Source organism: Halichoerus grypus, chromosome 4 (genome assembly GCF_964656455.1).
Source record: "Halichoerus grypus chromosome 4, mHalGry1.hap1.1, whole genome shotgun sequence".
Taxonomy (NCBI): Eukaryota; Metazoa; Chordata; class Mammalia; order Carnivora; family Phocidae; genus Halichoerus; species Halichoerus grypus.
Genome location: NC_135715.1, coordinates 162,557,722 through 162,582,517, shown reverse-complemented (window position 1 = coordinate 162,582,517; position 24,796 = coordinate 162,557,722). Strand labels below are relative to the sequence as shown.

At 40.6% G+C, this 24,796-nt stretch overlaps 1 protein-coding gene across 2 annotated transcripts in view; it reads right to left on the bottom strand.

Moving 5' to 3' along the window:
- Positions 1–1,403: 1,403 nt before the first annotated feature.
- Positions 1,404–24,796, bottom strand: part of CD28 (CD28 molecule) — a 31,419-nt gene continuing 8,026 nt past the window's right edge. The window contains exons 3-5 of one of the 2 annotated variants that reach the window (XM_078071223.1): positions 12,405–12,753; positions 12,039–12,163; positions 1,404–6,209 (exon numbers count right to left, since the gene is read on the bottom strand). In XM_078071223.1, the coding sequence (XP_077927349.1) occupies positions 6,081–6,209; positions 12,039–12,163; positions 12,405–12,753 (603 nt within the window). In that variant the 3' untranslated portion in view covers positions 1,404–6,080. Of the gene's footprint in view, positions 6,210–12,038; positions 12,164–12,404; positions 12,762–24,796 lie in introns of both variants that reach the window. The other variant, XM_036073864.2, reaches the window with a different exon arrangement.

Sequence of the window (24,796 nt, the reverse complement as noted above, 5' to 3'; positions counted from 1 at the left end):
TTGGAGATTAACAAGGGAAGGAAATCGAATATAAAGCTCATGAAATAAACAGCACCACTTGTTGATCTTTGATTAACTGGCTCTTCTTTCCGAAACAGGGCCTCTTTTTTTTTCTCTCTTTGCTTGCAGGTGACACCCACACATATCCTTCAGTGTTGGCAGAGATGCTCACTCAGATAACAACTGGAGTTCATGCTGCACATTTTCATCTTCATGTGTCATCATCACCAAGTAAAACCACAACTATAGGAAAACAAAGCTGTTTGCTGCTCTTTTGTCTCAACTGACATTTCCAGCCAGCTCTCACAACTTGTTCTCTGGAGCCAGAGAAGCGTTTAAGTCTGTCATTGAGATAGCACTGTCAGATGCAGTGTGAGGAGAAGGCAGGCCACCCCTGCTCTGGGATAAATTCCCCCTTCTGTGACTTTTTGTCCCCTCGAATTCCTGGCACCCCAAAACCTTTCACAGTTTCAGCCGGCAAAAAGGGTAGGAAACGGGGCTTGGAAAGCATACAGTCTGGCCTTCAGAGTGGCCTCAATAACGGGGTCAGCTTAGAAAAGAGAAAATATTCTTGGATCACCCATATTTCATCCCAAGCATTTTTCGATTATGGAGCCCAAGTGTCCACACACCCTGAAAAGAACAAAAGAAGCGCCGAGAAAGTGTACTCTGGGCAGTGGTCTGGGTTTCTAAGTGCTGAGAGCCTGTGAATCTTCGAAGGGAAAGCACAGACTCCTTTGGGATGCCAAGTCAGAGAAAGTTGTGAGATCCACCCACTCAGATTTGGTCCTGAAGAACCAAACTTCTTTTGAGGACCAGGAAAACTGACGAAAAGTCAAGAGTTAGGCAGTGCCTCAGTTTAGGAGACACAGAGAAGTTACCAAACAAGGGTCTGTTATGACTCCCAGACCATCCTTTTTGCTGCTGCTTAGTGAGATAGTTAAGCATCCATTATGATGGATCCAGAAGTTTCTTTGATTTTTCTCCCTCACCTATTATCTTGGTTACAGGCAAGATGAGAGAGCAGAAAAGGTACTGCTTTAAAAGAAATCCCTATGTTTTATCAGACTGGAGAAAAAAAGTTAATTCAGGGCTATGAGTGATTACACCATTCACATAGTTATATAGCTAGAACATGGTGGGAGGTCTGTTAGGTGAAGTTATGAAGTTTGCATTTTATTTCTCTTTGAACTTGGGTTTCAAGGTACTAGAACTTTTTTGCAGAACTAGGTTACACTATTTTTATTAGCCCAACAAAGGAGTGCTTATTGAGCAAATGGATTTAATGGCTAATTTTGATCAATCTTGTCCCTTTCCGATTGAATTGTTTTGTCCAGTTGAATTCATGTGTGACTAGCTAAGTTCAGTCTTTCTTGGAGTAGAATGACACATACAAGCTCATCTTTTTCAAGTTTACCTTTATTTAACTTAATGAGCTCCATTTAACAAAGAAGAGTCGCTTTGGAGAAGTCTTCATGGCACACTTATTTGACTTCAGGCCACCTTCCAAGCACAGTTTGCAATGAAATAAATAGGAGCTGCTATGTAAATTATCAGACCAGCTCTGTGTCTCTTACTCAAGGGCCTTCCCCTACCCACAAGCTCTGTGTATGTGTGTCTGTCTGTGTGTGGTGATTAACATGTCTGATTTGAATTTTCAACTTACTCCAAGTGCCACAATTTTGTTCACTGTTGTTCTTTTATTTTTAAATTATTGCAAGCCATTGGAGTGTTCAGTTATGAGCATGACAGATAAAGAAGCTGAAATTGTCTGTCCCCAGCATTCTCATCTTTGAACTCTTTTTGAATCACAGCCAGGCAAGGCATTTATAGAATTTGTTGGGGCCAAAAAAAAGAGAGAGAGAGAAATGAGTAGCAGTTCAATTGTAAGATGGGATTTAAACTACAAAGGCAACATTTTTAGAAATCTTAGTCCAAAGTAATGTTTAAAACATAGTCAATATTCCATTAAGAGTAGATTTGGGGACTTCAGTGGAAAATCAACTTAGTCTTGACTGTGGCTTATTTAGCATGACTTTTCAAGATGTTTCTTTCTAACAGTATTGGTTTTCCTCACTGCACAAAAATTTCTAAAATGTGAATGAACTTCCATCCGTCAGTTTTCTTTCATCAATTTTGGCTGTATATATATGTATTACCTCCCGTTTCACTGATAAAATGGATTTTGGTACTTATTAATAGGAAAGTAGAAAACAGAACTGTCTCTCTCCTTCTCAGAGTGTGATTAGTACATTTAAACTGACCATTAATCCATATGGTATATGAAATTCATTCATTCAATCAATAAATATTTATTTCATGCCAGGTACTATTCTAGGCACTGGGGATATGGCAATCAACAAAGCAGACAAAGTTCCATCTGTCATGGAGCTTACACTCTAGTTTGGGGAAACAAATAATAAACAAATAAATAAGTAAAAAATCTAGTGTAAGAGAGGGTGAAATGCTATGGAAAAAAGGCAAGCCAGGAAAGCATATAGGGTTTGGTGGGGCGGGGCAGGGCAGGGAGGTGGTTAACTAAGGTAGACGATGACATTTGAGCAAGGGCCTAAAGGAAATGAGGGAGCAAGCCAGGTAGATATCTGGGGGAGAACATTCCAGACAGAGGAAACAGTATGTGCAAAAGCCCTGAAGTGGGAACATGCCTGTGATGTTTGAGGAGGAATATGTCAGAAAGTATGCATATACCTATAACAGAGATTTCCTGAGCCTCAAATCTCAAGAAGTCACTCAGTCTAGGACTTGAGAAAGTCCTTGCCACGGTCCTTGACTTGGGTTAATAACAGATCTAAGGCAGTGATGACCCTGGTTCTGGGTCCATCACTGCCACCATCTCCAACCTCCAGCATGTACCTGAATTTAACACTTTGGCATCAATCCCTGGATAGGCTGTGGTTCCTATCCAGCATTGCAAAAAAACTGGAATGAGGGATCTGACATCCATTTAACCATCAACATCCCCATTAAATTAGCCATGAGAACTAGTGGTTCGGTTAGTGAACCCAAGGGAGTGATGGGGTCAAGACTGAAGTCTGATCTCTCTCATAGAGCATTCACATCACACAGAATGCACACGTCCTAGAGATATAAACCGTTGGTTTGATGAGAAACTGTGACTAAAAGAAAGTAAACAAACCAGGAGTGTACCTTGCTTGAAATAAAACTAATATATGAAAGTTTGGTTTCTTTTTAAAAAGCTAAACTGGAGATTTATGAAAAAAAAAAAAGATTTATCCCACACCATTTTTAAATAGCAAGTTTTCTACAGATTCATGACCAAAAGTCAAGCATACCTGCTCTGAAAGACAAATACTAAAGTACAAATTAAAAACAGGCACATGGTAGTTCAGTAATTTTACCACTGAATACACAGAATATAATGTACACTTGGTCTCTTTAACTTGGCATGCTCAGCCCAAAATAAGTGAGCTCACAATCAAAAATTATAGAAATACTATTAATTATCAGACTCTTACAATAATAGCAGCAAATGACATTGTTTTCTTCAAAATTATCATATCTGAAACTGTAAAAGCATTGCTCCAACCACTGTTTTTAAACCATTGCCTTGGTTTTTAAACCATTGGCTCATACTAATAGTGAAAATGGACTTCCCTATTAACATTTCTACTTTGGCTCTGTTCAGAGTGAGTAAGAGAAATCTAAAGTGTGATTCATCTTTAGTAAACTTATTTTTCCCATCAGAAAATAAAACCATTTTTTTACCAAAGATCAAATTTTTCCATTTTTTAAATTTATGTTTCGCCATTGCTCTTCATAAAATTCTCTAGCTCTATCATTTTCAAATCCAATCTAGTAACTTGGATTAAAGAACTCTGCGTGCCAAGAGGCTGGTGAGGCAGCACGTGAGCCAGTATAAATTCAAGAGTTCTTTGTCACCCAAGTTCTAATGACTTTGACCTTCTTTGGATTAATTATATTCATGGAATGGAAGCCCATTTCAAAGTCAACCGAAGTACAATATTTTCTGTCTGGAATCATAGGATTCCCCTTCCCATATCACAAAAAAATTAAAAAAGACCTCTTTCTACACATAAAAGTGGGAGGCAGAACACCGTACATTTCATTACAAGCTAAAATATTCCAGGACAGGAAAATGGTGGAAGTTAGGAGGCTCTCAAATTTTATAGCACCTTATGCCTGGGTAGTGGGTTTAAATTTGTGCTACAGTATTCTCTCCCTTCTTGGGGCATTGCCCAGTTTATCTTTTTTTTTTTTTAATTTACTTGAGAGAGGGCGAGAGAGAGCGTGAGCACAGAGGGAGAGGGAGAAGCAGACTCCCCACTGAGCAGAAAGCCCAATGTGGGACTTGATCCCAGGACCCTGAGATCATGACCTGAGTTGAAAGCAGATGCTTAACCCACTGAGCCACCCAGGCACCCCCCAGTTTAATCTTTATACATTATTTATAAGGCAATAATAATAGTAGCTGACATTATTTGTCAGGTATGGTACTAGTGCCAGGGACAAGCAGAAAAAACAAAAGACACACTTGGGCCATGCCCTGATGGAGATTATACTATAGGGATAAACAATTATGATCATTACCTACATTTCATAGTTGAAGAGTAGTCTTAGAAAGTTAGTGATTTGCCTAAGGCCAACTAGAAATGGGACTTGAACCAGAAATATTTTATCTGCTTCTAAAACCTAGACTCCTCTAACATCTCAGTAAATCGAAGCACTGAACAAATTGTAAAGGCAGCAGTAAAGCTGTTCTTTAAGGTCCCCAGGCATACGCCAGTTGACCCCAACTGGAGGCAGAAAAATATCCATGCTCATGACAAGATCAGGTCTTACACGGTCAGGCTTTGCAGGGATCTTGAGAACTTTGATGCTGTCTTAAAAGACACACTCCAAAATACTTTTCCATGTCAGTGGACCTCCAGGGTAAACACCCAGCTGAACCCACAGAGTTCTGGAGCTCTGAGCCCTAAAGTATATAAAGTCGCTGTAAAGGAACTCTCGCCATGTCTCCTTCTGTCTTCTGGAAATCTTCCACCAAATGTTGGCCCCCGCCTCAGTACATTGGCAAGAGTCGCATGTTTCCCTTCTATTCTCCTCCTCCAGAAGAAGTTTCTTGGGACTCATCCCCATGCCCTCATGAACACCCACACCCCATTTTCACAGTATCATCAGTGCTCTGGATGCACTTTCAGTGTCCACACGGACAACAAAGAGACCAACCAGCCAAACCTGAAATAGAGGGAACAGAGAAGCCCCCTATATGATTTGACTGGAATGATCTGCCAAAGAAGTAACCCTTCATTTCCTGACACATCCTTGGTATGGGAGGACTATTTTATTCTTTTCAAATTATACTGTGAATACTACATTGAATTCCCATCATAAGGAGTAAGGAGAGCGAGACTGTTTGCCTCAAAATGCTTCAAAGGAATTCCATTGGTCAAAATGACTAAATATGACCAGAGTTCATTAAAAAAAAAAAAAAATGTCTATATCTTTCTAAACTAAAACAGTATTAAATAGGAACTAAGTGGCTCATTTCATGAATGAGAGACAGTGTTTTAATGATTTTTCAAATGTGTAAGTCTCCCTCCCCTCTCCCCCACTCTAACCTATTCCTACCCTAACCCCCATTTAACCAAAAGGAATGAGTTTCTAGCCCTTCTTCTCCATCTAAAGAGTCCTTCCATATCACACTTCACTTGACCACAATGTTCAGGTGAGTGAGAAAGGAGTGAAATAGAAAGCAGATTTCAAGGTTAACAGAATCCACAGCTTTTTTGTTTTCTACTGCAACCTCTTAAGTCAATAAATACACGGCAAGTTGGAATTTGGGTCATGGCACGACAAGATAGAGCCTGCCACAGTAATATTCTTTAACTGCACTTCAGAGTCTCAAATAATGTTATTTGGCCTAGTCATTCAAGAAAAATTGGCATCAGGAGCTTAGTAAGAGCCCATAAAAGGAGCCCGTGGCCGGCTGAAGACGAGGCGGGTTTTTCCTATCCAGAGCAGTTGTGTTGGGCAGGTGAAGAGCTGCCAGCCGGCTCGCATCTGGATAGGCGTCCGTGTCAGGAGCGGTATGCTGCAAAGTCGCGAGCTGGGGCATAGGGCTGGTAGTGCCTTCGGGCGGGCCCGGGCCTCCTCGGGGTCATGTTCATGTAGTCACTCTGAAGGATCCTGCTCCTCTTATTCTTCATCTGCAGAAAAGAGAAGTGTCACTGTGAAGGGGGTCAGGGAACAGAGGGACATATAGTGGGAGGAGTTCTAAGACTTGGGGGAGCAACTACTCAGAACATAGACTGTCAAATGAAGCTGAATACACCTGAATTCATTGAGTACCTTGGACCTGGCTAGTGCCTAATCAAACCTAACTACTTGGAACTCTTCTAAATTAACATGCAAAATCTGAATCAAAGAAAATATTTTAGATAATGTACCCATATTACCCTCAATGCAGTCATTTGAATTCTGAAAGCGTTATCTAATTAACATATCCACTGTTGATATGTAAATACTCTTGAAGGCCCTTCCTCCTTTGAAAAGGTTAAGCATCCCCACTGCAATCTTCTTACATCTGTCATTTGCTTAACAAGCCATTTTTCCATCATTAATCCAAGAGGACTTTCACCCCTCTAGAGTCTGAAATAATCGTAAATTCCTAGCTCTGGAGTCCAAATTAGTGGAGAGGTAGAGTTCAAGACAACTAGTTACGTTCGTATTCTCTGACGTGTATGTACGTTTCCATAAAGACAATAGTGTCACTCAATCTCTGTTCCTGAGATTCAGCTCCTTCTGGATGAATTTCTATCAGGGGTGAGGGAAGTAGGGACAATACTAAACCCAGAGCAAGAGTTACACGCACCATGAATCTTAGCATAGTTTTGACTGGAGTTTAGGAGCATCTTTCCTGAACCAATGTGATGGTAAATTTTACATGTTTGATAAAAGACCCATAAAAATTCTAAAAAATAGCTACCCAGGTTTCTGAATTCAGAATTCCCTTTATGAAGGAAAAAAATGTCTATTTCTTGACACTTGGCCTGATGCATAAGTAGATACATGCCACGTGAATGACATGAACCCTTGAACAGGTAAGTGAGCAGGTGACTTTTGCCCTGGCCTTATTTTCATGCACTCCTCCCTGAGCCCTTCACACCTTCCTTGTCAAATGAACATGAGCAAGTGTTAAAGAAAGGCTTGAAAAACACTGGTCTCCACATTACTAAATCCAACTAACATGTTTTCAGTCCTCATCTTTTGAATTCTCGGCAACATTCTCTATTAATGATTACTCTCGCCTTTTTGAGACACTGTTCCACTTTGCCTTCCGTGAGATGGTACCATACTGGTTTTCATCCTACCTTTCTGGCTACTCCTTCACTGCCTCATTTGCAAGCTCACCCTTCTCTAAGTAGCCGTTCAGTGTTAGAGCTCCTCGCAGGACTTCTCCTCTATTCACTCCATTCTCTCTAGGCAAACTCATCCCCATTTGCAGCTTCAATTACCACCTATTCACCCAAATTTATACCTCTGGATGAGACCTCAAAGGTACTTCAAACTCAACATGTCCAAAACGAAACTCAGATCCTCCCCTGAAGTCTGGTCCTCTCCCGGTGTTTCTATTTCAGTGAGTGCCACGGCCATATATACAGTTGCCCAAGACTTCCTAAGTCTCCTCCTTGACCCCACCAGCTCCCTTTCCCTTGTCCCAGGGGACATTTGACAATGTCTGAAGGCATTTTGTGTTGTCACAACTGGGAAGAATGTTATGGCATCTAGTGGGTAGAGGCCAGAGATGCTGCTAAACACCCTATGGTGCACAGGGCAGTCCCCATCAACAAAGACCTACCCAGCCCAAAATGTCAATAGTGCCAAGACTGAGAAATCCTGATCTAAGAAGTCTGATCATGAAAAGGAATGGAATGAAAAGGAAGTAATGGATAAAAAATATGGGACCAAATTTAGAATGAATATTGTTGGATTGCTTGACCCTCCCTTCTTGCTCATCCCCAGAGATGACCGATAATTTGAGCCTGGGAGACTGGAAGGAGGCTGTTCCATCCATAGATATAAGGCAGGACAGTAGGAGAAGTAGATTTGTAAGAGAAGTTTACAAATTCAGCTTTGGTCATTTGGGATTTGAATGATGGATGGATAATCCAGCTGAAACTAAGAAGAGGACAGCATTAAACAGACATAACTGGGAGATTGATTCAAGAGAGGTAGCCATGGAAACACAGTGGGTGAGGGAAGTTTCTCTTCAAACATCGTGGCTCTACATCCTTTCTATAAATAAGGACTAGAGTTCTCTTGGGCACAGGGTTATGCCAGGGCAGGAGAAACTTCTGCCCCCAAATAAATGTGGAAAGCTGCTGCTGATACCCTGGCAAGCATTTTAGTACTTACTCCAGCTCTGAGGACTTCCCTTGCCAGACTCCCAAATGGCAGTCTTTGCCTCTGGACACCGAAATACAACTATAGCTGGTAGAGAAGCCCCAATAATGAAGATGTCTTGGGTCTGAGGCTCCCCGGGTTGCCCAAAGACTCTGAAAGATCTGCTCATTCAGCTCCCATGCTTCCCCTCATGCTGTTTTCAGATGGTGGATTTAGTCCACTAAGCTGTAAACCCAACAGTGGGATGGAAATGACACATGTACGGCTGGGAACATGATCCAGAACCCACAGTGTCCGTGTGCACCTGCCTATGTGTGTGGAGAGGACTCGCCTTATGTGTCTGTGTGACTGGGTCCTCTATTCTGCCCCTTCCCCATTCTGCTATGTCTGCTAAAGATGTGGGATTTCAGGACCACTCCTCTTTCACCCTTCCTCCACCCCCACCCTCACCCGCCTGTTTCCTGGAAGCAGCAACAAGACACAATTCACTTCAAGGCACAGTCTTCAAGAGCACACTGAATTTAAAGGCAGATACCACCTATCCACACACTGTCCACGTTCCCCACATTGTGACTGATAGTGGAGAAGATCGTGTTTTTGAAAAGGCTCCTTTAGACTAAGAAAGAGAATAGGTTTACCAGCTCAGCTGAGTGAGTGGAGGATTGAGTGACAGTAACAGGTGCTGTTCGGCAGCAGCCTGGCACAGGGGAGCACTTTATTTATTCAAATGCCAGCAACAGGTCAAAAGCTGGGCTAGAATGTGCAGCTGCTCCCAGGAACACACTCAGCCTACAACCGCCTGTGGTAGCTCATCATAAGCCCTCAGGGAGTTCCGGAGAACAACCGCTCACACCAAGGCATAGTGCTGACCAGCCAAAAATAGGCTCCCGGAATAGGACCCAGGAAATGGCTAACCTCTAGGGATCCCTGATGGCCTGGCTGCCTTGCTCAACAAGGTGTTGGTGGCTTAAACAGTAATAGCAGCAAGAAAAGATGAGCCAAGGGGAAAAATGCGATGTTATCTTATGAAATATAGACATATATTTATTTCACACCCTTTTGGGCAGAGAGTACAAAGACCTAGGTTGAGATGCAAACCAAAGGGTTCTTACTGGACAACCTAATTGACTATAAGAGGCCACAGAAGATAAGATCATGCCAACCACTGGCTCTTCCTAATTCACAGGGAACTTATGAAACAGAGTAAGACCAAAGTTAAGTTTTCTCAAGACAAAGCAAGTAGTACTACCAAAGAAAAACCCATGGTATCTATGATGTTTCCAAGTTGAAAGTGAACTGTTTAAATTCACTGAAAATGAGAAGTGGCTTTTGTTCCTCTGGGTGATTCCCGTCACTGAGCAAATTAGTGCCTGATTATAGTAACTGATATTCTAATGTGTATTTACAATAAGTTTTAAATGATGAGCAGTACCCTTCTGGCCACTGAAAGTTAAAGTACTTTTCCCAAAATGAATTCCTGGAAAGCTGGTAAATTACACTGCCCTAGGTCAGCATATTACAAGGGAGCCCCTGTCCTGGAAGTGGACCCATAAAGCCACCACACCTATATTTTAGATTAAGAAGTTGAAATTCCCAAGGGACAAAAATAAGGACTAAGATTCTAAATTCTAAAATAACTGGCAAACACCACAGAGGTTCAAAGTGGGAAGGTATCTTGTATGAAGACCCCAAGATCCAGAAAGATGAGGGACTCAACTGACATCAGAGGAAGAATTTAAGCAATATTTCTCTACATAAAAGGCTCCCAGGGTTGAGCAACTTGGAAGAGGCAAGACAGGTAAATATCAAGTTGCTATCTAGTATAAAAGATTTCCAGGAATAAACAGCCACTTTGTTCCCTACCCTACAGAAGGGACAGATTAGGCAACAGGCAGCCTAACAAATGTCTATCTGCCCCTAGAGTCTTCCAAAATGTTAGAAGCATGTGGGGAAAGATCGAGAGGCAAACTTTGGAAATAGGCCAACAGAGTTTAAAAGGATCTCAGGCAGGACACCTGGATGCCTCAGTCAGTTAAGCATCGGACTCTTGGTGTCAGTTCAGGTCATGATCTCATGGGTCATGAGATCGAGCCCCATCTCCGGTGCTCAGCAGGGAGTCTGCTTGAGAATTCTCTCCCTCTGCTCCTCCCCGCACTCGCACACTCACGCTCTTTCTCTCTCAAATAAATAAATCTTTTAAAAAAGTAAAATAAAAGAATCCCAGGCTGGATCTATCATTTACATGACTGTGAACCCAAGGCTGCCCTCCTCACCTCTACCCCCGCCCTCCCAGCACCAGGTCTTTAGTAAATAGGACAGTTTCACCTGGTGTGGGTTCCAGAAATCACTGACCCATATATGGCTTAGTTAAATGTGTAGAATATGCCTTAAAGGGCGCCTGGGTGGCTCAGTCAGTTAAGCGGCTGCCTTCGGCTCAAGTCATGATCCCAGGGTCCTGGGATCGAGTCCCACGTCGGGCTCCCTGCTCAGCGGAGAGCCTGCTTCTCCCTCTCCCACTCCCCCTGCTTGTGTTCCTGCTCTCGCTGTCTCTCTCTGTCAAATAAATAAAATCTTTAAGAAAAAAAAAAAAGAATATGCCTTAAAGATATGTTCATTTAAGTCCTTAGTTTGGCCTTTATGAGGGTTATCAATTCATCAATTTGATAAGCACTCATTAAGAATTAAATATGCTTAATACCAGATGGATGGTGAATATCAAGAGAAATGGTCCTTTATCCTTGAGGAGCATACATTTCTTATTGAAGAAATGACTCATACATGCATCTAACTTATAGTAAAAAATTCAAAGACAATGTGGAATCAATGCAGGAGATATTCTGTCTCACACTGTGTACATGAGAAAGGGAGATTTCTGAGTAAGGGAAAGATCGTTGGCAAGGGAGTACCATCTTAACGGTGGATATGGTCATCAAGATGGTTTCAAAATTTCAACTTTGAAGAAGGTAAAGAAAAATACGCCAGGTTCATGACATGAACATTTGCACAAATTGGTAAACTCTAATTCAGTGCTGAGAGCTCAGAAAAGTCTAACTCCCATTATGGTTTCATAATGACAGCAACCATACTTGGCCTCACAAAATTCAACTGCTTCAGAGGAGATAAAAATATGACTCAGATAAACAGACCTAGTTTCTTTGCTAGGTTTGAATGCATAATTTCAGTAGCCAAATTTCTCACAATTTTTGACCCTGAACCAAAATTGTTCATTGGTTTCAGTGCCTAGATTCCCAAGTTGCTTAGATTTTTATACATATGTATATATTAAAACTATTGTATACATCATTATGATATTGCAAAACGGGAAGAAGAAAAGTAACTGGCCCTAAGACTCCCACCCCCCACCCCACCCCCAATTTACCCATTTAGCTTCTTATTCTGCCTGGCCACCTAATTAGTGCCATCTGGAAAATTGAATTCACATTAGATTTTCATCTCAGATAAAGTCGAACAGGCTAAAAGAGAACCTACCCAAACCTAGCAGGGAAATAACAGCAATAATAATAACAACCACATGTTAAACAGAAAATGAACCACATGGGCAAAATTCTTGAACATGTTCAGATTACACGTGCAGTGGAAAAGTTACACAAAAGCAGTGTTGCTTCTCTTACCCAGCAAGCACAAAGAGCCACTGTTACTAGCAAGCTATAGAAAACTAGGACTCCACCAACCACCACCAGTACCCAAAATGGCTTAGAAGATTCAGGAGTCGGCTGCGCTGGACAAAGATGTTTCTCTGAAAAATAGAACAGAGCGGGTTAAACAACATGGAAGTGGCACTTGAGTACATTTCTTTCCTTCTGAACATTATAGAAGAATGGGAAAGGGATCAAAATATGCAAAATATCACTAGTGTAGAACGTGTAGACTTCCTCTCTGGGATTTATCCAACCCCACCACTGATCATGACCTAGTTTTCAAGACTGCCATTGAAAGCCATTACTTTAGAGCAGTGCACTGGTAGAGTTGTGTGTTACCTTTCACATGGATAATGGTCCCATTGCTCTTCTCATTGTCTATGTAAGGAGGTGGATACATGACCTCAATTTTGCAGAAGTAAATATCCGTTTGGTTAACAAACAACTTCCGGAGGTAGAATGTCACTGTTTCGTTGCCCAATTTCCCATCACAATCGAATCCTGTACTTGAGTAGAACTGAGGCTGATGAGAGTAATTTCCATTCACAACACAGACTTCCACAGCACTATCTACTCCCTTATAAAGGGATGCCCGGAACTCCTTTGAGAAGAGGTTGTGGGTATACTTGCAGCTCAGGTTGACCTCATTGTTGTATACCACAAGCCTGGGCAACTGCTTCACCAAAATCTTGTTTTCTGAAGAAGGAAAAATCATTTGCTTAGAACAAGGGCGTGAGAACTTTTTTTTTCCTGAAATCAAGACAAATTAATTAACAAAATAAACAGATCTCCAGCAAAGGCTTTCTCTTGGCAGATGAAGATGCAGGAGCTCTTTGGAAGATAATTATACTGAGAGTTTAAAAGTTTGCATTTTGATATTATTTTCATCCTCCTTTGAATGGAACGATGGAGCATGTTTTCACTTGGAGGGCAGAATGTGGCCTTCTGTTGGCACTGAGCACCATAGCTATGCATCTGGAATTTTTGAATCTGTGCTAAGATTCCAAAGATGTTAATCGTGCATAATTGTGTATCTTCTTGATTGAGTGGGATCCTTGGAAATGGCTTTTTAACACCTGACATGGATACACAAATAGATCTGGCTTTAAGTTGTGATACAGGCTTTGTGAAGGAATTAAAATGTTTTGAAACATTTGGACTTTGTTTGTCGACGATTCCAAGAGTAGGATAAAAAGTAAGAGAAGACATAACCCAAAGAGTTGAACTTACCTTCCATAGCAAATTCTGACAGGAGCCTTCTCAAGAACTTCACATAATCATTCCCTTAAATCACAGGAGATGGAAGAGGTGTACAAGAGCTCTGCCTCTATTCCATTTCTCTACCTCTATGCTATTCCAGTAAATGATCAAAGAATCTGGAGACCACCTAGTTCAGTCTCTTCACTTTTAAAGCAAAGAACCTGAAGCTAGGTATTATAAGCTACACGAGGAAGAGAACACATCTATTCCATCTTGTTTACCACTGTATCCCCATTGCCTGGCACATGACAATATATTCCTTTTTTTAAAATGACTGTATGAGGCCCAGAAATATTAGATGATTTGTCTAAAATCGCTGAATAGATGGTGAGCAAAACTACGACTAAAAACCCAAGTAAACTACAACCACCTGAGAAATAGACCACTTAACCACTAAGAATCAACTTCGCAAATTTCTCTAAATTTTCCTTTACTCTAAAACAATGAATTTCTTGAAAACAGTGAATGGCTTTGTGTCTCTGACTCAAAATTTAATACAGACCAAAAAAAAAAAATTGCTGTTATTTTGGGTTATGCTAATAATTGTCTACCTATTTGCATTTTTTTAAAAAAGGTTTTTTGAAGCAACACCCATACTGAAGAGCCAAATAAAATAAAAATCTATTAAAATAAAACCTCCAATTTAACCTGGATTTACATTCACGTGTCAGGTGTTTTGTTTTTGCTTTGGGAAAAAGGAAGATGCATAGAACTAAGTTACTAGCAGTTTTTCGTCACCTGCATTGTTCTCAACTCTGGCTGTACATCAAGAACTTAAAAAAAAAAAAAAAACCTATGTCCAGGTCCCATTTCCAGAAATTCTGATTTAATTAGTCTATGCTGGATTGGAGAAGGGATTTGTATTGTTTCTTCTCATTTTTTTACACAACTTATTGAAATATAATTCATGTACCATAAAGCCACTCTTTCTTTTTAAGTTCACCCTTTTAAAGTATACAATTCAGTGGTTGGGTTTTATTTTGTTCTCTTTGAGTATAGTTGACACACAATGCACCACATAGGGAGTCAACAACTTTATAGTTACGCTATGCTCACCACTGTGTAGCTACCATCTGTCACCACACAACCATGTTACAATACCATTGAGTGTATTCTCTATGCCGTACCATTCATTCCCATGTCTTACTCATTTCACAAGTGGAAGCCGTATCTCCCACCCCCTTTCACCCATTTTGCCCATCCCCCCCACCTTCCTTCCCTCTGGCAGTAGTTTTTTATTAAATTCACAAATTGCAAATGGATGGCCACTCTCCAATTCCAGAATATTGTATTTTTATTGCCCCCAAACAGAAATCCCATACCCATTAGCAACCACTCCTCATTCCTCCTTCCCTCTAGCTCCTGGCAACCACTGAACTATTTTCTGTCTCTGTGGATTTGTCTATTCTGGGCATTTCATATAAATGGGCTCATACAATATATGGCCTTTTTTGTCTGGCTTCTTTCACTTAGCATCATGATTTCAAGGTTCATCTCTGTTGTGAAATGTATCAGAACTTCATTCCTTTTCATGGCCAAATAATACCTTGTTGTATGTATATACACATTTTGTTTTTCCATTCATCACTTGCTTTCACTTTTTTGCTATTATGAATACTGCTGCTATGAACATTGATGTGCACATTTTTGTGTGGACATATGTTTTCAGTTCTCTTGGGTGTATATACCTGGAGTGGAATTGCAGGTTATATGGTAACTCAGTTTAACTTTTTGAGGAGCTGACAAACTGTTTTCCAAAGCAACTGCACTATTTTACATTCCTACCAGCAGTGTCTGAGGATTCTGATTTCTCCACCTCCTTGCCAACACTTGTTATTGTTCACTTTTGTTACTATAGCCATTCCGGTGGATATGAAACAGTATCTTATTGTTGTTTGATACGCATTTCTCATTTCTCGAATGACTGATGATGTGGAGCATTTTCTACGTGCTTTTTAAGCATTTGTCTATCCTTTTTAGAGAAATGTGTATTCAGATCATTTGCCCACTTAACTGGGTTGCCTTTTTATTGTTGAATTATCAGAGTTCTTTACATATTTTTGATGCAAGTTCCTTAACAGATATATGATTTGCATATATTTTTCCCATTCTGTGGGTCATCTTTAGTATTGTCATAAAAATTCCCCCCTTTGATTCTAATATTTAGTGAGGGTTGAAAATCACGATCATGTAACAGATTTCTCAAGCTGACAGCATATTAGAATCAGCTGCAGTTTTTAAAAACCTTTGATTCCTGAGCCAATTTAATCAGAATCTCTGTGTATAGGACCCAGACATCAATATTTTTAGTTTCTCAGGAGATTCTAATTTGCAGTCAAGTTTGAGAACCAGTGATTTAACAATTGAAAACTCATTTCTTATCCTCAATTCCTAGGGCCTCCACAGGTTTTTCCAGCCTCATCTCCTCAAACCCAATCTCCCCAATTAGCCGGACTGTTTTAAGTTAACATCCCAGCAAAGTACTGTGTGCGCATTCCTCTTTCCATACTTTGTCAACTAAGTTCATGGCCTAGAGTGTCTCTCCCTTCTCAGGTCTCAAAATTATTACTATCTGTATCACTCATTTGCCATTTGGTCAGGTTCTACATGTGGAACACCTCTTGTTTCATATGCTTCGAGCTCTTGATTTGTGTGTATTTATTTCCTCTAGACTTCCAGTTTCCAGGTCTTCTTTGAGCAAGGACAATCTGTTATGTTTCTTTGTATACTACAGTGTGAACGACAGGATCTCATTAAATAATCAATAAGTGAGAGGTGGTAATCTGACTGTGTCATTGTTATCAGCAGCTAGGTCTGATTACCATCTCATTAAATCCTTATTCAAAATTTGTGTCTCAATAACATTAGCTTCATTTATCATTCATTCAAACACCCCCTAAAAGCACTGAAAAACACATGTAAGGAACCAAAATTTCAACCTGTCATGATAGGGAAATTCAACTTGTTTTTTGTTGTATTTCATTTTGCTTGATTTTATTCTTTGTTTACTTAGAAAGAATCACTGGTCCAGTTCTGATTAAAAGAACCAAACCCAGCAAGAAATGCCAACATCTCCCCCTGCTTTTCAAGGAGTCCAGGTCAGGCGTTGGTGTTTCTGCTTACTGAGCCCTCCGGGGATTGTTTTTGTTCCTAATTATTGGGATTCTGTGTTAAGGGGCAGTCACATTCTTCCTGCTCTGCTTTTGAGAGCTGACATAAGGAAAAAAATGAGCATAGGACTTCTTTGCTAGAGCAATAAAAGGGAGCATAAACAGGAAAACCAAGGAAAGCTGGAGAGAAACCCTGGATGGTGACCAGGTTTGGCTTCCTTTTCCCAGCACCCACAGTGAGGTGGAGAGAGGGGAAAGAGACGGAAGAAGGAAAAGAAGCTCTAGCATCTATAGTCCAGTAGTTTGCTGAATGTCTGATATCACTCAGAATGTGACACCCTCCCAAGATGCACACAGAAGAGAAAAAATCTATTTCCCAAAGATGAACAGGGCTCAGTTTCTATCCTTGGGCAGCTTACAGTTTGGTGGGAAAGAAAGATACATAAACAGCTGCTTTTAAAATAGTGGCACAGTGATCTGCACAGCATTTCTGCAGGCAACTGGAGAACCAGCTAAGGATTTCTGAAAGTGACTGTGGACCTGAGTGTGGAAGTATGCATACATGTATTCAACAAGTTTATTAAGTAAAAGCCTAGCAAGATGAGTCTTTGTGTCAGGGGGTGAAGTGAAGTAGGAGAGTGTGTGGTGGAGAAGAGGGTGTGAGGTAGTGGCCTACGGGGAACACAAGACAAAGAGAGAAAAAGAAGATTCTATGCAGAGGAGATAAGGAGGTAAAAAAGTATGGCAGATGTGGGGAATTACAGCTGTCTCCGTTTTGCTGGTACATGACTTGTAAAAGACAAGACTGGCAAAACAAGCATGGTTCACAGCTTGGGCTCTCCTGCTGGTGATGAGCACCTATTGAAGTATCTTAAGCAGACAGGTGATTTCATTTTATATATACCACTTTAGTAAAAAGGTGGAGGGTAAATTTAAAGGGCACGAGGATGTAAACAGGGAGACCAGTTAGGATCCAGTCGTACTAGCCTAGGCAAGAGGTGATAAGGGTCTGAACTAGGATTACAGAGAAGTAGATGAGCTCAAGAAATATTTACAGGTTAAAACTGGCAGAACTCAGCATTGGCTTAGATGTGGTGAGGGAGGGAGAAGGAGGAGTTAAAAATGATTATCCTCAGGCCATACACACCAACCAGTAAGTAATCCTGTTTTTCTTTTGCCTACTTCTCTTCTTCACTCATTATGAGAAACTGAGGTGACGTTTAGACATCTGGGCTATGAAAAAGACATTCTTCCAGCCTAAGAGACCACTGCAAAGAGTATACGAGTTACCTCAAAAGTTCCTGGGAACACAGTTGACTCCTTGGAGCTTAGTTCACTGTTTTCTGTTCTCACAGGGGAGAAGTGGTGGTCTTTCTCTCCCGAATCTGTTTTTCCTTCACAAAGCATAATATAGTGAGATAACTAGAAGATAGACTTTCCTTCTGTTCATCCATGGGGCCTCCAAATTCAAACCTCAGCCTGGTTAAGGGGATTTCTCTGAACCCATTCTACCTCAGCACTACAAATTGGGCAATCTCTCAGAGAGGAGCAATCCAAGATCTCAGGGTCGTGACTGGCTGTTACATATTCAGTATTCTCCTGGTTGATGGCACATCCAACAACTGCAAAGGGGAAAGAAAAGTCCTTTTTTGTGTGACTCCTTTTACTAAAATTTGTTGGGAAAGAGCTTGAAAAATATTGATTACATGACCATTTGATGAAAAGAGACGTCCAATGTATTTGTCAATGTTTACTTTTTTCTGTCTTCCATGTCAACACATAATTTTAAAGCTAGGTGCTATGCTTGAAGTGGTTTGCCAAATATGTGCTAGTGTGTGGCAATGGTCTCCTTGGGTTCAACCCAAGTTAAGGACTGGCTGGTAGAACTTCTTGTTTTCAACATTTATATCCTGATAGCCCTTGGTCCCACCTTGGTTCATGTCAATCATGTAGAGAAGCCTAAGTGAGAAACCATCTCATAGGACTTCAAAATCTACATCTGCTTTGAAGACACACTAAATGAAAGAAATTCACTTTTGGTGGCAGAAAAAGATTACCAATTTCTCTAAATGATATTGAATATATGTGGTCATTATAACTTATGGTAGACACAATACTTATTTTTTTCTTAAAATGGAGCATTGTGAAATTGCACACTTTACTCTATTGGAGTGGAGTATTAACGTTGATAAGTCACAGCTACCAGTAACGGAAAAATCAAATGATATTTGGCTTTGAAATGTATTTTTGGTTCTCTGAGTTTCAGGGAATCCACAGGACTTCAAATAATTTAAGAACACATTGTAAAATTTAAGAATATACCCAGACTCAGAAGACACTAGAGAAATATTTAGCTTCCCTATACTAACTTGTACTTGAGTCCTTTCATACTAGGACTGAAGAGCACCCTTCTCAGGTTAATTTGGTCTTAGCAGACCTAGCCTTTCCCTGTGGATATTTGGTTTTCCTTCTTGTAAGTAGTCAGGCAAGTCCACCTAGGTCAAACCTACAGCATTCAAAGAGAAACATTGTCAGTCCATCACTTGTATTTGCTTCTGGTATCAAAAGATTCGCTTGACTGACATTTCTCTAACTGAATTAACAAGTTGTTTTGATGATGAATTTAGTGCTTCGCTTTCAAAGCCTTTCCTAGCAGCTAAATCAGCTAAAGGTGTGGAGACAGGAAGCTGTAACCTCAAACCTCTTTCCCTCACAACTCCTTAACAACAGGCAACATGAAGAGTAAGATTTGAGGTGAAAAGGTACTTATCTGCTCCCTATAAGTAAGGCAGTGAGAGCTAAAAGATTTCCCACAGATAATCTGTGAATCTTGTGATACAGTTGACTTTTAGAAAATTGGAAGTTACTTGTACTTCCATGATATTTGGTTACAAAAAAACTTTCCCTTTTTGCCTGTTGTAAATGGGTCAATTACTATTTTAATAATCAACTCTCTGCACAGGTGGAATGGATAACCATCTCTCAGGTGTGGTTCCAAGCACCAGAGAAGGAACCCTGCCCCTGAAAGGACCCTCCTCACCAACTCTATTAATGCTTGGATTTCAAAAGAAGATGAAGCCTAAAAGGTAATGTGGAAAAAACATTAACTTAAGTTAGTAATTGTGGCCTACCTTAATAGGGCTACAAAGTGTTTTTCCTATTTTATGTCATATGAACTCCATATTAACCTGTGAAGTAAATAAATAGGACAGTCATCTTTATGCCCATTTCACAGATGGGGAAACTGAGGTTAAAGAGGTTAAACAAGTTGCCCAAGTTTATAGGACAAGTGACCTTTACAGCTTGGCTCATGCTTCATTTCTAATCTATTATTCTTTCCCTCTGTTAGGTTGCATCAAAATTTCAACACAATCTCAGTGATTGATTGTAGATCTTCTCAAAGTTGGACAGATAATTGGATGGTATTAGAAGAGAGAGTTAGGAAAATACCATTGAGTAGGGGAGTAAATGGAGTGGAATCAGGACAAAACTAAGTTAAAATTCGATTTTCTCCACCATTTTGCTGGAGTACCATCCTACAAAAAGTGTTCAGCTGGAAGGAACCTTGGAGGTGACCTAAGCCAAAACCTTATTTTATAGCAGAGACAGCAGAAAACAAAAAAAGTAATTTTTTTTAAGCAAGGCCACACAAATAATGGAAGAGCTAAGGTTATTTATTTATGTTTCTAGGAATAATGTTTGAAATCTTGAATGTTCTATTCAGAAAACCAACTTTGTGTAGTCAGCAGATACACTTGATTTCATGGTCGTATTTACAAAAACTATGTTTCCAAAATTTCTTTGGCTGTAATGCATGTGTACAAAACTTTTGCTTATGATTTCAGAGACTTCCTGAAGGTTATAAATGGATCCCAGATAAGGCCTACAGACAATATCATCACATGAAATGCCTCTTATAAATTATTTCAGATCCACAACCAGCAATTATGCCATCTCAGCTCTTCTATTTCAGCTTGCCCAAGTGTGTACAGAACACTTTGAACATGAACATTAGTCAGTACATAGTCACTTTTCAGTCTAAACCTCATTGGGCAAATTCTTAACCTCAGGACCTTTGTGAATCACGTATATTTATCACATTTAATTTATGATATGCCATCTTTCCTTTTCTCTATCATAGCACCATAGAGAAACAGAAAGGCACCTAGAGGTTAGTGAACCAGAGAGTGGAGTAGACAACACTCAAGACTGACATTTGCATTGAGACGTTAAGGAAGCAGTAAAAGGAGATATGATAGGTCTTTAATTAGCAATGTGACTTTCTTTCGGAACCTCTTAAGAACTTTACTGGGTTCCATCTCTGCATCACAATCAGTTCCTTTTGCAGCTTAAAAATCGGATTGTAAGATCCTAATCACGTCGTTTCCTTTTTTAAAATTCTGACTGAACAGAATTTAACATGTCAGGCAGTAACCAGAGAAAATGAAAGCTTTCTATTTTCAACCATCTTGCCCTGCAGTGTTTGCGAACACACTGTGAAGGTGACGCTGGTTTCCTTGGCATAGAGCACCTCCCTCCTGACCACAGAGCTGGTGAAGTTACTGTAACTTTCCTCTGAGTACATTTCCTGTTCAAGCCTAGGATACCCTTCAACACGTGGCCATCTGACCACTTGCTCCTTTCTGGGCTCCATAAAGGGCAGGCTTGCTCACAGGCCAATCCAGTGTTTGCTCAGGAACCTGTGAGACCAATTGTGTTTCTGGGAGGAAAGTGGCTCTTTCCTCTGTCTGTGGCTCTGGTAACTCTGGCTGGTGGCTCGGCCTCATACAGATGTGAGAAAGAGGAGTACAAAACACTCATCAGACTTTCACCATCTTCTTTGAGCTAATAGGAAGATAAAAACAAAGCTATGAATGGCCTAGCATACCTTAAATGGCTCCAGACTCTCTGAAATTAATGATAAAATGGGGAGGGGGGGAAGTAACACACATTACATTTTCAAAATAACTTTGTGGTCATTCCATCTAGTTTTCTAATGGCTGTCATCTTGAAACTCTCCCCAATTTCACAAGGAATAAAGATTTAAGGAAAGCACCCCTCCCAAAAAAGGGCTTTGAAAAAGCATGTGGTATATACATATATGTGGTCTCATTCAGGATCCCAGCAGAAAACAAATGGCACACTCAAAATTGGGCAATAGGAGGAAGGTGTATTTATAAAAGGACTGTTGGCAAGGGTGTGGAACCACAAGGCAAATGCTAGAAACTGTAGCTCATGGCAGCAGAGTTATGACCACCCTTAGGTCTAAAAGGGCATGAGCAGGATGAGGTTACCAGAGCCAGAAGGAAAGGGAATCGTGTAGAGGAGGCCACCACAACAGATGCAATGACTTTGTTCAGAGAAATAGACCATGGGACCAAACCTGCCCAAGACTGTGTACAACTATCAGTTCGAACAAGCACATTTATTCTTATCGAAAGGGTGATTTTTATTCAAAATCTAGAGACCTTAGTTCAAACAAATGCAAATGATTATAGATAGCAATAAAAATAGAAATGGAAACTTAATTAATATATTTACTCAACAAGCACCATTCTGAGCTCCATGTTTCGTCCTCATCTATGTTTGTCCAGAGGAAGATACTGTAGTGTAGAGGACATCTGTTCTTGTCCTTTTAAAAAACTATTGTGCTTCATGCAACTGTCAGAAAGTAACTCAGAGATCAAGTAGTTCAGTACCCAAAGTCCCAATTGAGTACCTAGTCATTAATTATGGATAGAAAAATTACCAGAATGATCAATGAATACTTTCTGAAAAGAAATTTCCATGTGTTGGAAAATTCTTTGGTATTCTGACTTCTGCCATGACAAAGTCATGCATTTATCCAGTAAATAAATAATAGAACCAAATGTACTAGGTTCTTGGGAGATGGAAGATGTAAAAGACACAGCCTCTTTCTTCTAGGTGAAATCCTAAGGTAAGTACACAATTAGCTATACTCCAAAGCCATGTATGGTCCATGAGCCTTGTCACAACAGTCATATAAAAGAGGCCTTGTTTCCAGACAAGATGATTTTGGAGGCTTTTATGCAGACAAATTGGCCTTTAGCTGGGCCATGCAGTCGGGGGCAAATTTAGACAGGCTAAGATGAAGGAAATAGCTTTTATTTTTTTTTTTAAGATTTTATTTATTTATTTGAGAGAGAGAGAATGAGAGACAGAGAGCACGAGAGGGAAGAGGATCAGAGGGAGAAGCAAACCCCCCGCCGAGCAGGGAGCCCAGTGTGGGACTCGATCCCGGGACTCCAGGATCATGACCTGAGCTGAAGACAGTTGCTTAACCAACTGAGCCACCCAGGCGCCCCGGAAATAGCTTTTAGTATAAAAGTTTATTGGGGACAAGCAGAGCATTCCATTTACATAAAGGGGAAATAGGTAAAGACAGCTGATACCAATCATGAAGAGCTTTTAATGCCGAGAAAAGGCACATGGATTTTACTAGGAAGGCAACAGGAGACATTGAAGACACCTGAGTTGAGAATAGGGTGGTAAGTGCCCCTTCGGGAAGGTTAGCACAGTAGTGCAGAGTGCACTCACTAGAGAGAGGGTAGAGCGGAGGCAGAGACCAATGGGGAGGCTGTTGCAATAGCTTTGATGTGAGCTCACAGTGCCTGAGGTGCAGAGGAGGTAGCTGGGATGGAAAGGACAGACGAGGAATGGGTACTTGGTTGTGCTCACTGATGGTGAACAAGAATCAGAAATGACAGTTTGTGGGCTGGGTGAGGATGAAAGCAGAGGCATTGTTGACAAAATTAAGCAAGTAGAGAGAGAACATTTGTTTGGAGAAAAGCTGTTGGGTTCAGTTTTTGACACACTGGGTTTGAGGGGTGTGTAAGGCATCCCGAAGGAAAGGTCCAGGAGTTAGGTGTGTTGGACTAGAGCTCAAAAAAGTCAAAGATAGATGTGTATTTCAGAACGTCATCTGTATTAGGATGACAGTTAATATTAAACCTGCCTAAAGCCATTGCCTGTATTCTCATCCATCCCTAATGCTCAGAGACACTGTCCAGCAATGCAGGGTGTAAGCACTCTAGAACTGAAACTTCCTAAACACAGAGCAATGTCAATGGGTGTGATGTGACCCAGCCCCTACAATTCAAAGGTCTACAATTGTCCTCTCAGCCCCTAATGCTAGAAGGATAATCTAAGAGACCAACAAGGCAGAGCACCTTATATGAAAGCTGCCAAACCACTCCCAAATATCCAATTTTATTACCCTAAAAGGTCACCTGTAATCCAAATAGTAAGTAACTGGGGCTTTATAGCTTTCTACATAAACAGTATGACAATAATTCAATCTTACATCTCCAAAGAGCCTGCTCAGGGCCACCTTGACACATACAGAATCTTCTAGGCAAATGTCATGACTTGGAAGTTTGAAAACTTGAGACAACTTGAATTGTCTTGTTAAAACTGATAAAAGTCAGCATTTTTATTCCACATAAGAAGCATTTTTAAACCATAAACAGACCTGAGATGTCTTCAAATCCAACCCCCTCACATATCAGACGAGGAAAAGAAGGCCTAGAAAAGTTTTGTCACATTTCAACAGACTAAAACTCCTAATCACATCCCCCCTACCTTGAGAAATCAGTGACTTTAGCTTTTAAGTTGGGGAAAAAAGGGGGGGGAGGGAATTGGGGGTAGAAAAACAGACATGGCCTCTCCAAAGCCAAGGGCAAGCAGCAATACCCTTGATCCAAAAAACACAGGGAGATCCTGAGATTAGCTTTCCTGACTGGAAACTAGAGCCCTGCCCATGATTTTGGGCAGGATTGATCTGAACCTGTGACCCTCTTGTTTCAGCCATGAGCTGAGGCCAAGCCAAGCCATATTGTACATTTTTGAAGGCTCAAGCAAATTTAAAATAGAGATGGGCTAAGTCTTCAAAGTCAAGGTACGTATTATCCAGTGGCCCTTGTTGATATAGGTTTAATACTAAAGCCTGTTCTGAGAGAATGAAATATATATAACTTTAAATAAAACTTTTTAATATCAGATGCCAGCATGTAATCACTCATCTACCCCTGCTCCATCCTAACATTATATCTCTGCCCCTATAAATCTCTTCTCTTCCTTCCCATTCTTCTTAGAGATTTGTCCTCCTCTCTCTAATACTCCCATCCTCTGTGCTCCAAATCTCTCTCCCCATCTCCTGGTGAAAACTGCCTCTGTTCTTTATTTTTCTCCCTCCTCCTCTTTTATTTCCTAATGGCCCTCTCTCCCCTCCACCCCTTCAACACTAGACACACACACACACACACACACACACACACACTCACTCAAGAACAGCACTTGGAATTCCTCCCACATCTCAAACATAATAAAGTCACTCAGTTT